Below are 16,018 nucleotides of genomic sequence, written 5' to 3'. Positions count from 1 at the left end.
TTTTGCATCCTAATTTTTCACTTTAGCCAGGCAAAATTCTTGCAGTGAATTTTTTCATGGACTTTCTTATCAACATAACACCTTACTATGCTTAGAAATAACACTGAAAGAATACTTCATACCACAGCCAAAGCTTTCAATTTCATGTTTGAAAACTTGCTCACAAAACCCTTTATTTAGACAACTAGGTAAGTGACCTTGTATTCTAAAGCATTGAGCACAACCACAGCCCCAGCTGAATGTGGTGTCAATCTTTTCCATTAAAAGCTGTTGACCTAAATCTTTTGCCTCTCTAAGGATGTTTGCTGTGCACAGCATTACTCAGGGTGCAAAACAGTGGATTCCTGCAGAGATGTTTCAGAAGTTAGAAGTCTACAGTGCTGGATTACTGCTGCATTGTGTGCAGGGTATTGTGTGAGCACTCATCCTGCACGTCTGTGCAAAGTGAGTTGTAACTCAACTGTAGACAGAGGTAAGCCTTGGTAAATTCATTAGCTACACAGTCAGTGGCCTATGCAATCTTCTGGGTTTGCATCCATAGGACTTGCTGTAGTACTAACAGCTCTGAGTTGTGCAGTAGTCAATAAGGATCTGATATTCATCATTCATTAAACTTTACTTTGCTCTTCCTCTTCTGAAGGTAGCCAGTAGCTTCTCTTCAAGAAGATGGAAGAGAAATGAGTAAATAAAAACAACATCTTGCATCTAGTACCCATAGAGCAGGTGGCCAACTATGAAATACTTCAAATGCAAGAAAAGTCCCTCCTACTCATCGATTAATCTCTCTGAGACTTGATTAAAGCAGATCAGTGTATCTTTTCTCTCTCTAGCATAGTTACAGGTGACCTCGAGCCATAGTTTGCTTTTAACTGGCTGGTGTAATGGGTTAGATTCTCAGCTGGTGCAAATCAGCATGCCTGGACCAACGTCACTGTATTTAGGCCTCCACATAGAAAGAAATGTGGCCATCACTCAGTTTGGCATAGCAGTTCCCCTAAGAGTAGCTTTGAACCTTTCCTTGCAATTTGACATATTTGAATTGAGGGCGGTGCTCTTTAAATCTGATTCAGGGCAATAGTTTCTTGGAGGACCAGGAAAAAGATAAAAAGTACAGTAGTTTTAAGAAACAAGCCAGTTCATCCATTGGATCTCCCTGTGTCCTTGACCACATGTGCCTGAATGCCTCTGAGGCCTCTGACTAAGGTCTTAACTTCTACATACTTACCCCCTACTCTGCCATCTGTAGACCAAGTAATAGAGGTCTCAGATATTCCCCTTTTCTCAAGGTGTGTGCTAGCTTGTGTCATTCTTCATATAATTCAGAATGTGTCACCTGAATGGCACAACTAATCCAAAAGGCTTAAGTCTTATGTCACTGCCAGAAAGTAAACCTCAGGGTGACAGAATGCTTGTTTGCAGCTCTACCTACCTGTGATACTTGTAGTGTTTGAATCCTCCTCAGAGCGCAGGTTGTCATCCCTGTCAGGGTCCTCAGAGCAACCTTCACAGCCTGAACCAAAACCCATGAGATCAACCAAATCCCCTCAGTTTGCTCAAGCAGGCTTTTTGGATTAGGCCTTTGGCAAATGAAGTGGGGGAAATAAAGGACTGTGAGGTCATGCAGAGGGGTCTTCACAACAGCAGCTGTAGGGCTGTTAGATGTTTGGTTATCCCTGGAGAAAAGATGTCTCCTGAGAAGGAGGACCGCCTGCCTCCCTCAGAGGCATTACAGCAGAGCTTGTCACCCAGGCACTGAGCTGTCTCCTCTCAGCAGGCCAAACAAAGCTCCCTACCTGGAAGGATGGATCAAGATACCAAGCCCAGCAAGGTGGTGGGTTGCTGTAAGTCCTGTAGGGATTGAAGGGGCTCTTTACTGTCTTGCCAGAGGAGACAGCAGGAGGTGAAGCTGGCCACAGTACTAAGAAAATGGGACTGAGAGGCTGCAGGGACCTGTCCCTTAAAGCATGCCCAAACAAGAATCTCTTGTCCATCTGTCAGTATTTTTACATAAAGAAAGCCCCAGCACAAACATATCCAGTTTCAGAAAACAGCACTTCACCAAAAATAAGTGCTCCTAGAAGCACCAGGGGACAGAACTGGATGGAGCATCTGAGGTAGCTGTTCCTTGTGGGGACTTAAACATGATGATAAAGACGGGGCTGCGGGCTGCCGTCTCCATACCTGTCCTAGTTTTGGCTGGGATAGAGTTAATTTTTCTTCCTAGTAGCTGGTATAGTGTTATGTTTTGGGTTCAGTGGGAGAAGAATGTTGACAACACACTAGTGTTTTCAGTTGTTGCTAAGTAGTGTTTATACTGTCAAGGATTTTTCAGCTTCTCATGCCCAGCCAGCAAGAAAGCTGGAGGGGCTCAAGAAGTTGGGAGGGGACACAGCCAGTACAGCTGACCCAAAGTGGCCAAAGGGGTATTCCATACCATTGGCATCATGTCTAGCATATAAATTGGGGGGGGGGGGGGGGGGGGAGGGGGAGTGTTTGCCAGGGCAAGGGCAGATTGCTGCTTGGAAAGTAACTGAGCATTTGTTGGCAAGTGGTGAGCAATTACATTGTGCATCACTTATTTTCTGTATTCAATTCTTTTATTATTATTAATGTCATTTTATTATTGTTATTATTATCATATTTATTTTCTTCTTTTCTGTCTTATCTCAACCCACAAGTTTTACTTTTTTCCGCGATTCTCTCCCCCATCCCACTGGTGGGGGGGAGGTGAGAGAGCAACTGCGTGGTGCTTAGTTGCTAGCTGGGGTTAAACCATGGCAATACCTTAGCACACTGCAGCAGCACCTGCAAGTATCATGACTGAAAAATGCTTTGAGTTCTTCCACCTCGGGCAAGTATTGATGGCCCCCTACAAGCAGCTTCTTTTCTCTCTGCTTCTTGTATTCAAATGGCTTGTCGTGTGGATCTGTGCTGGCCTTCTTGGGTGGAATAAAATTACTCTCTTGGTGTTGTGGTGTACTGTCCTCAGTAAGCAACACACACAAATTTTGCATCTTCCAAACGTTAGCATCCACTGTTAAGGCTGCTAACACAAATGTTAGTAGCGGGGCTTGGTAATTTGTGACTTTGCTACATGTTTTCCAAATGTGTTTCTTAGAAAGTTACAGGTGTGGGTGGCTCTGGCTGTATTTTCCACCGGCAGGGAAGCTTGCCATTGGTGTTCATACTGACACAGCTGGGCTGGGGAGGCATAAGAAATGTTCCATCACGCTTAGCATGGGCACTAGATGGAACATGGTTTCTTTAATGAAGAAAGAAGAATTTGCTTCAGTTGTGCCAGATGCTGAGCTACGCAGCTCTCAGACCTGTTCTGTCTCCTTTTGTGACTAAGAAAGGTTAATTGCTCAGACAACCCAGCTGCAAAACAACAAACTGCCTCCATACCCCAAAAATGGTCCTGAAAGCTGTCTGACTACAGGTCACTGTGTTCCAAGACCTAGTGCAGAGGTTTTGACCTTAAAAATTTTACTTATAATAATAATTTCCATGCCATACATCACTGGCTATCAGGGAAATTCTGTATAACATGCTTTCTCACAGTAGTGAGATGAAACTGGGATATATTGCCCAGGCAAACAAGATATTTGCCAAAGAAAACTGGACCAAAATGGAAAAAATATGAAAGAAGAGCTAGCCAGTAAGAAATTAAAAAACAGCCTCAACATTGAGGTTTAATGAGAGGGATGTTGAAGGGAAGACAGTTGGACTGAGTTTTGTCTCTGGTCAAGTTTCTGTGGACTCTGAAGACAGTGAGCAGAGGGTCACCTGATCCAGAATCACAAAACAAAGTAAAAACATTCTTAAGTCACCTTTTCCTAAATCTCTTATGAGGCTTTTTCTAAATTCTTTTTGTTTGGCCTACCAGAGGATTCTTGCTGTGCCTTGAGGATACAGGGCAAGACTTCTTCCCTGGGATTTGTGGCCATTCTCCAGCTGTGGAGTTGAAACTTGTGCAGCTGTATTGAACTGCACCACTATGAGGCTGAAAACTGTTTTGAGAACTTGGAGAAGATCAAGATTGTTGATGCTTACAACTGAAGGGCGCTTTGTCCACACCTAGCAGATTGCACACAGTTGTGGCTTGCAGGGTCAGCAGCGCACAGACAGATGGATGGTGTGATTAGAATGAGGTCTCTGTACAAGTCTGTGAAGCCTAAACAAAGGCTTTCTACTTTCTGCTTTCTCCCCTCTCTGTTCTGCAAGGCGTTAGCAGGTATCTAAGCACAACAGCATCATCCCCCATAGCCATCAACCAGTGCAACAAGAGGGTCCAAGGAGTCCATGGCAGTATGCCACTAGCAATAGCATATCTCTGTAGGACCAGTATGAAAAAGCAACTTTTCTCATCTCTTCAGCAAAGCAACTGTTTGATTTCCATCACAGAACCCCCAGCAGTCATCCCATGAGGGACTGGGTTTGCATGTGTAACTTAGAAGATTCCCCTGAAGTGGCAAGTGACATTATTGGATGTACTTACCAGCAATTCAAGTGATATGAACAGGAACACATCTTTGCAAAATTTAACTGCCTAGAAGCATAAGGAATGAATACTATCACTGACGTCTTCCAGAAGCAGAGCCATCTGCATGATTTCTTCTCTTGCCACTGATCATTGTTTCCCAGAGGAGAATGAGAGATTGAACAACTGTCTTCTTTCAGAAGAAACAGGCTTTTTTCTTCAGATCTACTGGTAGACAACATCATTTTTTATTTTTTCCCAAAAGGAAACATTTGCAAGTTTGTGTCTGATTGCAGCCTTTGCCCACTGAAGCAGAATTTAAGCTTGCTTCTTTGAGCACCTTTTTCCCCTTTACCTTGTCCATTCTTGGACCTGAATACCATTAGAGGATCGTCTGACTCCACATTATAACTTCTTGTTGCCTCTTGTGTTTTCCAGAGAGCACCAGCAAGATACCAGTATCAACAGAAGGGACAAAAACTTCTTCACGTAAGTTGAATTAATAGAGTCTTTCTATCTTTTTCTCTTTATTTCTTCTTGAAAATGCTTCTGCAGCTCTGAAACTCTCCATCTTAACAAAGAACAGTTCGCCTACATCCAGCACCTCAGTATCTGCATACCACCTTGAATACTGGAGCTACTTCAGGGACTGAGAAATGAATGAAGTAAGGTTAAGCATACTTTTTGATATCCTGGAGCTGCATTGAGGATGCTAACTGGGCCTGCAGTTGTCAGCCTGCAGCAGACCAAGTGAAAAAGTATTTGAGTTGTTAGGAACTGTGTTTCAAAAAAGCACTTGTTGCTCCTGTTCCTGTAAATCCTAGTAGCTGCATATGAATTTGCAGAGTGTATAGGCATATTGATGTTTCCTCCAGAAAGTCTGTTGGCTAGACTGCTCTGTTCCTCAGGGGTCTACATACAATTACTGACAATTCTGCAGGGTCTGTGAGTGTAGACAGGTAACTCACTGTCAATAGTTTAACCACTTTTGAAGCTGCCTTGGCATACTAGGAGCCCTCTCCAGATGGTTTCCTTTCAGGCTGGTGGAATTTTGCTTTTAGCATCCTGCCTGCAGTTACGGATTGCACGCCTCCAGAGTTACTTCTGGAACTGACCCAAGTGAGAAGTCACTTTCATTATTTTAACTATTAGAGTTACTTTATATATGGCTACAATACAAGCAGTTGTCTCTACTGCTGAGTTTGGCTGAGGGAGCTGTGGATAGGCATGTGTAAGCCGAGCATCCCAAGGATTTACAAGATGCACATATCCTGCTTGGCAAAGAGGCTGGAGTCCTGCTAGCTTTTTTGAGAAAGCTATGTCTGGCAGAGACAGGTTTTAGTATGAGATGACAGTGTTTGTAGGCTAGATCAAGGAAAACATTGGGATTGCCAGATTTTGCATTTAGCATGCCTGCAGCCTTTCCTTTGATGCATCTGCGTGTGTGGTGACCTACTTCTGAAATCTTGGCACTGCTGCCTGACAGAAGACCCATTGGATGTGCCCACATTCTTTCATGTTCTCAGTGGGGCCTGTCACTGGTACTTCACTGGATATGTATGAGACCACATAGCTAATAGAAAGTGTCCTGTAACCGTTGGAACCATTTTTGTTCAAAGGAGGTGACATGCTGGTCACTGACTCCACTGGGCTTGCCTTTCCTCCCTCCTTGTGCAGCAAGAATGCAATCCCTGCATTTCTCTCCCTTCTTTCCCATGAATTAAATTTCTTGTTCTTGAGTGGTTTCTTTCCCTGCTTATGTCCCTTCCAGCACCTGCTGTTACAGTACTGTTCTCCTCTTTACTGCTATTGTGCCACTGGAGAGGAGGAGGCTGGGATGTTCAAAAGGCTGGCTGCATTCCTGATGAGTTGCTGGACTGGCAGATTTCATGCCAAGTGGCACATCATGCTGTTGTCCTGAAGGAGAGCAGAAAGCAACACATTCAGTGGCTGTTTGTTGAGGTCTTCTCATAGAGCTCTGAGTAGGTCTTTGCTGTGTGGCTCGAGCAGAGACCTGCTCAGTCCAAAACCCAGCCAAGTGCCATTTTTCCCACTCTTCTCACCCAGCCCTGGGTCCAGACCATGTCAGCTTTCTCTGCCACTACAGGAGTCTCCTGCTGACCAAGCCTCTGGGGTTTTGGGCACTGCGGATTTTTTCCAGTCCTTGCAAATGCAAGTAAGTTATTAGTGTGTTGCTGCTTTAATTGGAGGTAGGCTATTGTAAGATGCTGGTGTTTAAATCACCAGGAGCTAGGTCTCTTGAAGTATTGCTATAGCTACGTTTTGGTGATAGGAAGACTTACAGAGTGGTCTTAGCTTTTAAGTGTAGTTTTACTCTGACTCAAAACTGACTTATTAGGTGACAGATTCATGTTTTCTGCCTGACATGACATGTTGTTAAACACTTCACTACAGAGCATGCAGTATGCCTGACGTGCAGCCTATGATCCACAGGCTGATTGCTAGCCACCTTGACTTCCTTCATCCCTCTCCACAGTGGCATGTCACATTGCCGCCTTAGGCGAAGTGCTCTCTCTGCAAACTCTTCCTTCCAGCTGAAAGTAGTCTTCAAGCATACTCTTCTTGAATTCTTTACTCATGCATGTCACCATATGTTTTGCTGGACTCTAAGCTGGTGAAACCCCCATGCAGCCACCCAAACACATGGCTCTGGTTTGCTGCATTTGGTTTGGGTTCCTACAGCTCAGGAGGTTCAGCCCTAGCTTCAGGCTAGCTTGCTTCTTCCAATAACTTATCTGAGGGCTTCCTTTGTGTGATTTGTGTTGAGGTCTGTTTCCTTCATCTGTCCTACAAGATTATTTGCCATGTTGAGAATGCTTCTTCTTTTTCCTTTCTTTGTTACCACTTTGGGGCTTGTGTTACGTCCCATTTTGGTCTGGAACGTGTCCTACTCTCCCTTGCAGCTACAGCTCTCTGCAAATGTGGTGACACTCATGCACCCTGCTCTCTTTGAAGCCACAGAGGTCATTAGCCATAGTTGTGATAAACCTGGAGGCCTGACTGTCCATTTGGAGTTATGTGAGAAGAAGATAAGAAGCTAGTGTTTCCTGGGTCAGCATGTGCAGCTTCAAGACCCGCTGCTCTCCACTTTCCTCTGACGCTGTCACAAACAGCTGAAAACTTTGCTTTCTTTTTGCCAGTTTTCTCCTGGCCTTTCCTCCCAGCACTATGGAGCATTTTTGCTGTAATTGATTATTCACAGCGTGCCTAGGACATGCTGTACCAACTTTGAAGTTATTTCTTTCTCGAGCTATCTCATTTTTTTTCACTTCTTTGGCAGGTTTCTGATTACTGAAAAAAAAAAAAAAAAAAAAAAAAAAAGCAAGCAAGCTGTACTGGGGGAAGATGTTCAGGCTCCTCGAATAGAACAATGTAGCTGTGGCTGTATACTTACAACTTTGTTACTTCTGTGTGTTGCAGAACCCATGCTTAGGATACAAGCTTCAACAGAAGGAACAAACACTTCCTCCTGTAAGTATATACATGTTGTTTAAATTGTTGCTGGCAAGACCCTCAGATACAGTTATTGCTCCCTAGCTCGGTAAAAAATGTGCTTCTATCTAAACCCACAGTAAGGGATCAGGAGTGACTGGGCAGGGTTCCTGCGCTACAGATGCAGTTATCACTTGTTATACATATTATAACTCTCAGAGCCATGTCCTTTGCAGATTGAGGGCTAAACACCTTCCTTCAGGAAGGTCAAAGCACATGTTTGGGCAGGACAAAGGAGGAGGAAACTGCTCCAGTGTTTCCTACCTGGAATTCCCTTCCCTGCCCTCTCCAGGCAATGCATGGCTTCAAACATGGTCTCCTCTGCCTCCACAGCCCCTGGCCCTAGGGTAGCTGGAACATCCTTAGGTCCAGCCATTCCAAGCTGCAACGCATTTCTCTTGATCCCTGTGCCAGTTGGTGCATGTTAGAGCTTCTCGGGCTCTTTCTGTTGTGCTCAGCTGCCCTTGGGAAGAGGATGAGGAAGGTGAGGACATCTTTTTATGTGTCTTCCCTCAGCAGGGACAGAGGTTCCTTCCTGTGGAAGAGAGGTTGTCTCTCTCCTCATCTTGGGAGCACACTGGGAGCTGGCGGGTTACCAGTGAGGAAGCTGACTCTTTTCTCCCTCTGTAGTGATGCTTCCCTGGGAAGCACACTTTACAGCCATAATCCTGTGTGCTTTCATCTTTGAGAACCATCAGGTAGAGCCTTCCAGCTCTTTACTAGACCGAGATCCACCACCTAGCCAGCCTGATTTTGAGCAGTCTGGAAGTACACTTCACAAAATCAAAGTCAGCAAGCAGGGTTGTGGGAGGTAAGGTATTGACCTTTTTCTAAAGCAGTAAGTATTGCTGGCTGCCAGGAACGGGATGGCAGGTGAGATAGACCAGTGGTCCAATCCCCCCAGCAGTTCCAGTGTTACTGTAAAATATTGTGTGTGCTCTATAGCAAACTATACATAGATGCCCTTAACTCACATCTAATAGCTACTGTAGCAACACAAGAGGGAATGGTCAAAGCTGAATCTCTAGAGGACACAGTATTCTGAAATTTTTCATAATTTATATGACATATAAAAAGATTTATTCTTGTAGATTTTCTTCTCAGCTCTTAAACTGATTAATGTTTTAAGTGTGTGGTAAAGGAATTTTAGAAATCTGATAGGTTATTTTGAAAGACTGAAAAGCTTTCAGCTAGCAAGGTGAGAAGAGTTAATGTTTTTGGCCATCTTTTTCCTCTGATGCATAGCAGCAGGGTGGCAGGAATAATTCCTGGAGCAATTTAAAACAGACATTTCTTTCTGTTCTGTTCTCAGTTCCATTAAGGTAAATCGGGATTAGTACTATTCAAGTCACTAAAGTAATGGAGGAGAGCAGTATTGGATACTGCTGCCTGTGCTGGGTTGGAAAGGTACTACAAAGCAGGAGGGAGCCAATGATTATTGTTAACAGATGTGAATGTCTACTCACACTACAGAGCGTTGAGGGAATTGAGTGCAAGTACTTATTCTAAAGTTGCTTAGGGCTTTTATTTTCTGAATTTCAGTGGGACATGTCAGTTTCACACTTGTCACTGTCAATCTTGCAACAGCTACAGGAGATAAAATAAACTGTTTCCTTCCAGTTCTCAGACAATAGCAGATGTTTCAGAGAACATGCCAGCACTGTCACTGTTGGCCAGACACTGGGAAAGACCTGAGAACAGCAGAGTGATTCAGTAGGGTCTCTCCCCTGGGCTTTCACAAGTGTACAGACATGTGTCATGCTATGGTTTTGGGGGGTTCTAGTGACAGACAGATATTCAGAAAGCTAAAAATTATTAAAAAATCCTGTCTCTGTAAGACACTCCACAACAGACACCCCAAAACTGAAGGTTCCTCTACCCTTTTATGTGCACATGCACCTACACTCCTCCAAAGCCACACTGTTTTGAGAGTGTGAGCCTCCATTCTTAAGTAAAGGAGAAGGGAAAGACTCTGATGTATTCCCAGTTTAATGTAAACGGCTGGTGGTCGAGCTGGGGGATCAGTAATCCAAGGGAGGATGAGGAAATTCATGCTTTTGTGTCGTGTTTCATAGTAAGAGACTTTGTGGCACTAATTACCAACAATGCCCAGGCAGGTAGAAATGCTTCCCACCTTCTCTTCCACCCCAACCCTAGGATTGCTCCATATATATTTATTTTGTACTGTGTAATTTTGAAACCTAAGTTACAACTTTAATTTTCCTTGATGATGGAGCTCTCTGTGATATGGTTTCTCCCACTGAATGAAGTGAGCACATCAACAGCAGTTGGAGTCCTGTGTGCTCTCACTACCAAGGACTGCAGGGGCCATTCTTAAGCACATCAGAACAATTTGGGGATGGAAGACATTTTTCCTCCCCTTGTTCCCATGACTGCAGTGCTCTGAAACAAGTGCCTTATGACTCTGTGACTTTCTTCTGCTCAGGATTTGCAGTGGAAAAAGTAAATCTGAGATTTCACCCTAGTGCCTTTGTTTTATGGGTTCATTCAACTATGTATTCAAGACAAGAGAATGAAAATACGGTGGTCTTTTTGCTCTTCTGGGACTTGTTAAAGGAATTTCGGCTTCTCACCTTGATAGGCAAGAATAGCATACATATGACAGCCTTCCTTTTCTTTAGAAAAACTTGAACTCTTGTTTGTAAGTTAAAATACACCTGGAAAGAAATTCAAAAGCAATCAGGTTTCTTAGGTTAAAATCAAATCGTCAGCACTGCACACAGCCTCCTGGTGGAGGTATTCTGCAGTAACATTTGTATAGCGCAAGAGGAGAGAAGGGAAGTGGTGGGATGCAGGCTGTTTAAATGACCATACTTCCTGTTGTGTGGGAACCATCTACAGCACAGTATGTATGCACAGACCAGGAGTGATGAAGCACCTTAGCTCACTGTTTCTATGGAGAGCAACAGTTTGGAAACCCATGTTCTGAGGACTAAACTGGATGAAAAGCTGAGCATTTGTAGCAGTAGGAAATGAAGAAGTTGGACAGAGCCAGAGCCTGTGGGAATATATTTCATACTCTTCATCACAGACAGCTTAGTTACACCTTGCAGCATTACTTTCATGCCCTTGTTTACACTGCCTACTAAGGGCTGCTCCATAAAATGTCTGTGAAGGCACTTCCTCCAGCAAAGAGTCAGGGCATGCTGTGTACTCTTCATGTTTCAGACCTGATCGTCTTACACTGGGCTTCTCAGTTCAGATTTGTCTGCTTGTGCAAGATGCTGAGCCAGCAACCATGGCACTGGATGTGCTTGGAGCATATTGTCTGCAGCATGCAGCCTCCTGTCCACTGTCTAGCAGGCTGATATGATGCCCAGCTTGAGTCAGGAGTGTGGATGAAGAACGGGTAGGAGGCTGATTCCACCTGGCTTTGTGGCTTCTTTTTCAGAAGAGTGCAGAGCAAGTTTGTTTAGCTTTTAGCTGGAGGGAAAGACCCAGTGTTGGTCATCTGTCCCATAGATTACTTTAATCTCATATTCGCACAGACTTTCATTCTGGCCTTTAAAACCTGCACAGAAATTTTAAAAAGAAAGATTAGTTGGAGAAGAAATGTGTCAGCTTGGACTGCTCATCTCTTCTCTCTGGAATTATTAACTTGCAAGCTCCAAGCCTGGCACAGCAAGGCACCTTCCTAACACTTCATCTTCTCATGGTGCAGTAACAGATTCCAACCTGCATATCAAATGGAGAGCAGATACACCACATAGAATGGAGGCATGCAAAGACTTTTTGCCTGTCGCATTTTCTCAACCAGAGTACTGATCTGCTTTGATAAAAATGTTCCATGCTGAGTAGTAAAACCTTCTATGACATTGTGTTAGGGTCATTGGTTTATACAGTATTTTTAACAGGAACAGTTTTGCCTATATGAGGCAAGCAGCCTGGCCAGTAAATCATTTGTGTCCTAAAATCTTAACAAGCAAGTTAAGTTTCTGCTAGTTTATGCTTTCCTTTATCTCCTAAAGTGAACGCAGTCCTCCTCCCCTGTATTTATTCATGTAATACCCAACAGGAGTCCACTTTCAAAAACACATGAATTTTGTCTAAGAATCATACAAACCAGAATCAATCCTTCTGGAAGACAGAAAGCTTGGGCCCCCAGTGATACAAGTTTTATGTGGCTTTTTCTTCTGCCTTAAGGATGCTTATCCAAACATCTAAAGACCTTCTGATTTGGTTGCTATTTCAAGCAATTGTTTAAAGAGTCATCTTGATTTGTAACAAGTCCCTAGACCACTCAGATTGTCCTGCTATTTGATGTTTGGAGTTTTGGTTAGATTATTTTAGTTTGGGATTTTATTTAATATTACTGATGCATAAGCACCTACAGGAGTCTGCTTGCCTTTGATGTGTGGCCAAAACTTGTGGAATCAAGAAAAGGCAGATGAAGAGTGAAACTCTACTCTGCAGTCTTTTGTACTTTCTGAGGTCCATGTGAATTGCAGTTCTTTTAAGACACAATGTGACTTGGTGACCAGATATCTTGCAGTATAGCAGAATATAGTAAATATGGAGTTTCTGCATTAATTCATTTTACTCTGGGTTTTTTTTTGCTTCATTTTACTCTGAGTTCAACAGATGTTAATTTCTAATATTCCCTTTACAACTGAGAGATGAAGAAGATGATAATGTGATGGACAGTGCTGCAGCACAGTGTAAGGATCAGAAAAAATCAGGGGACACTGCCTAATGAGCATGTGTTTAACTTCTTTCATCCCCAGAAGGCTCTGCTGTGTTATCATAAAGCCTAAATACACTGGTAGCAGCTCAGTGACTTCTGAAATGCAGCTATCTTAGGGTGAAAGAGCAGAATCGTTTTACTAGAGACTAGTAATATGGCAAAGCCACTCAGGGCAGAATGGGAAGAGGAGAATACTGTAACCAATTGAGAAAGCTGAAGGAATTCAGATGGCGAAGGCAATTACTCAGGTTGCAGTTATTATAGCACAGCAGGATTCCCAACTCCTGCTCCTGTAATAAGTTAGTATGACATCTTCAACTGTCAGCATTTAACTTACCTGCTCCATGGACTGAAAGTCTGCTTCTCCAGGAAAACCATATGCCTTGGTGGGACAGTGGGTCAGAGAAAAACTCTATACCACCTCATGCATTTTGCTTTATTATTTCAGTGGGGGGGGGGGTTCTGAATAATCATCTCTGGAGAAAACACTCTGCTTTGTTCTAAGAACAGAGTGAATGAGCAAGGGCAGGGTCAGGTAACTAGTTCTTGTTTAATGTAAAATGAGTTTAAGCCTTCTGGTTAATGAAATCCTACTGGAAGAGCAGAGATGAAGTCATGTGTCAATCCCCTGTTAAAACTTAAGCACAGCATGCAGTATTGTCCAGTTTCTTTCTCCACAGTGGGCACTAATCACAGTGGGCAATGCAGCGGTAATCTCAGTAGCCTTATGATTTGATCTGGTGTGACAAATCCTGTTTCCTGTGTTTAAATTTCACAGATAGGGCAAACTCATGTGAATAGGTAACATTTCCCAGAGACACAGATTTCAACCTTTTGCGTGATTCCCAGTCTAAGGCTGGTGTGACATTAAGTCTCTGCTTCCAAACCACTTAATCTTGCGGGTTTTTGGTAGTTGCACTCTTGGTCCCGCAGCCTTGCTATGAAGGGAGAGCATGGGTTGACACTGAGGACCTGGGCAGCTCCACTGGGAAGTTTGTACATATCCAATTTATAAGATAACACCACTAGTATAGAGTCAGGCCTCTTCTGTGCTGTGGTTTCTTGGGTTTTTTTCCTTCAAGCAGGTCAAAGAGGTAAAATGCAATGATGGGTATAAGCACCATTAAAATTAGAAGAAGGTGGCACAACAGTCACAAAGGAATAAGTGCAACAGTTTATATAGCTTAAATACAGCTGCCAGAGTGGAAGGGTTTTAAGGACATTGCCTTTAGCTATGTGTATATTTGTGCATGTAACAATAAATCCATAAGGCTAGCACTTGCCTCAGGATTTGTATCTGATGAGGCAATAGTGTTTTATGTGTAAATATACATACATATATAAGTTTAAAAAGTACATACATGTAAGTGTGAAGGCAGTGGTTTGGATCTGTTTATTTCAGGCTGTTCTTTCCTGAGATCATGGATTACATCATGAAAAGCACTACCAAACATGCGGCAGTCTACTCTGCTGGCATACAAGTCACAAAAGCTACTTCAAATGTTTCTGTTGCTTGTAATATTTCTCAAAGAATTTCACAGGCCCACCTCCCATTGTCTCTAACATTGTGGATTATCTCCTTCTCTCCAAATTTCTAACAGAAACTCTTCCCATCATTCAGCAAAAGGGATCAATAGTTAATTTTTTTAAAACCTGAATGTGTCCTCACTGGTGGAGTGGGGGACACCCTCACAATAGGATAGGTGGCCAAAAGCCACATTGTTAATTGCTGCCTTAGCTGGGTCTCAGAGATGAGAGACTGCAGGCTCCATCCCTAGCTCTCCTCAGGGTCCCATAGTATGTCAGGACCTCTCTTTCCGAGACTGTGTAAGTTTTATGAGGATTTGGCTTCAAGGGGCTGCTGGTAAGGCCCGGTTTCTTTGAGGGTCTCCCAGAGGGTCTAATCATGGCAAAACCTTTCCTAACAGAGCATTAGTTTATGCCTTTCTGACTCCTCCTCCCAACTATGCTGAAGTGACAAGTACTATGCTCCCACCTGAGACCAAAATCAGCATCTTTCTGATTTGCCAGCATAGCCTATGCTATACAGAAGAACCTGAGCTTGTAGCACAGGGATGGATTGGTGGTCTGGCCTTGGTGGTTTGGTCTCTGTGTCTTCCATGGGAAGAAGTCCCTGGTGCTGTCACTGTGACAAAAACAGGTGCTCAAGGACTCCTGTTGCCTGCTGGCTATATCCTTTCTGGGTAGCAATTATGAACATACTTTGTGGTATTGGATCAGCCTTCTCAAAATCTTCTCTCGTCGATGTCATTTTTGAGGCATCAAGGTAGCAAGTATTCATGCTGAATAAAAGTATGTGACAGGCAGTGATACTAGCTGGACAGAGATATGTGAACAACATGGAATACATGACCTTGACAGAAGCACGCATCTATTTCAGGCACTCTGGCAAATCAAGACGTGTCATTAACCATGCTGAAATCAAGAATGTCAGTGCTTTATAGGAAAGGGCATAAAGGAGCCAAAGAGCTCAGAGTGAGTGTGAAAAGGGATACTCACAACAGACAAAAATTACGAATGTGTGCATGGGTACAGAATAATACTAGTATTTTATCTAAAATAGGCAATCCCCAACTTTCCCCTATAGCCCAGAAATGCTGTTCATCTCCTTATCTTCTACCTATTGTCCCAACAATATCTTCCTACCCCCAAAGAGACTTTACCCTGAGGCACCCTGTTGTATTAATCCCAGGAGAGACTAGGAATGCAAGGTCCTTTACACTCCTCTGGAGGCCCTTCTGTCCTGAGAAAGACATGTTTGCTGTTCACTTTCTTCTTTTTGGAGGGGGAGTTTCTGTTGTTTCATCTTTGGTGGGAAGAGTCCAACAAAGAAGAAATTCCCAAAGGGAATTTGAGTTTCCAAATCTGAATTACACCAGCATGCCTGGAGGTTTGCTGGGCTCCCTTTGACAGAGAGGCACACACAGCTGGCCTTAGATGGTGTATTCTGGGCTTTCTATTCCACATTATCCCAGGGGAGGTCTTAGGCTGCATTGGCTGTAAACAGAGACGCTCTGTGGCATAGCAGGGCCCTGGTCCATGAAAGGTTGTTGCCAGTTCATGGTTTGGCAGTGGAAGCCTGTGATGAAGAAAAAAACACAAAATTAATTAGACAGAAGTCAAGAGACTGGGTCCAATGCTTTGTTTTCTTGCTGACCTTCCAATTCAGGCAGTTTTGGTCAAGCCCAAAAGGTAGATGCTGTTGTCTAGGGAGAAGGAACAAAGTTTCTTAGAGAGCAATAGGGGAAGGTAAGATACCCCTCTGAGTTATCTGCCTGGGCAGCTAGGCTCTTTTGACT

At 43.5% G+C, this 16,018-nt stretch overlaps 1 protein-coding gene across 5 annotated transcripts in view; it reads left to right on the top strand.

Moving 5' to 3' along the window:
* NRG1 (neuregulin 1) overlaps positions 1-16,018 on the top strand; it is a 472,324-nt gene that overhangs the window by 328,413 nt on the left and 127,893 nt on the right. For 2 of the 5 annotated variants that reach the window (XM_049795860.1, XM_049795859.1), the window contains exons 4-5: positions 4,919-4,969; positions 7,922-7,972. The exons of 1 other annotated variant lie outside the window; for it this stretch is intronic. In XM_049795860.1, coding sequence (XP_049651817.1) covers positions 4,919-4,969; positions 7,922-7,972 — 102 coding nt within the window. The remainder of the gene's footprint in view (positions 1-4,918; positions 4,970-7,921; positions 7,973-16,018) is intronic. 2 more of the 5 variants (XM_049795862.1, XM_049795861.1) reach the window with 2 other exon arrangements.

The sequence above is a fragment of the Accipiter gentilis genome, chromosome Z (genome assembly GCF_929443795.1).
Source record: "Accipiter gentilis chromosome Z, bAccGen1.1, whole genome shotgun sequence".
Classification (NCBI taxonomy): domain Eukaryota; kingdom Metazoa; phylum Chordata; class Aves; order Accipitriformes; family Accipitridae; genus Astur; species Astur gentilis.
The sequence above is the reverse complement of the archived record's forward strand: the minus strand, read 5'-3'. Positions and strand labels throughout refer to the sequence as shown.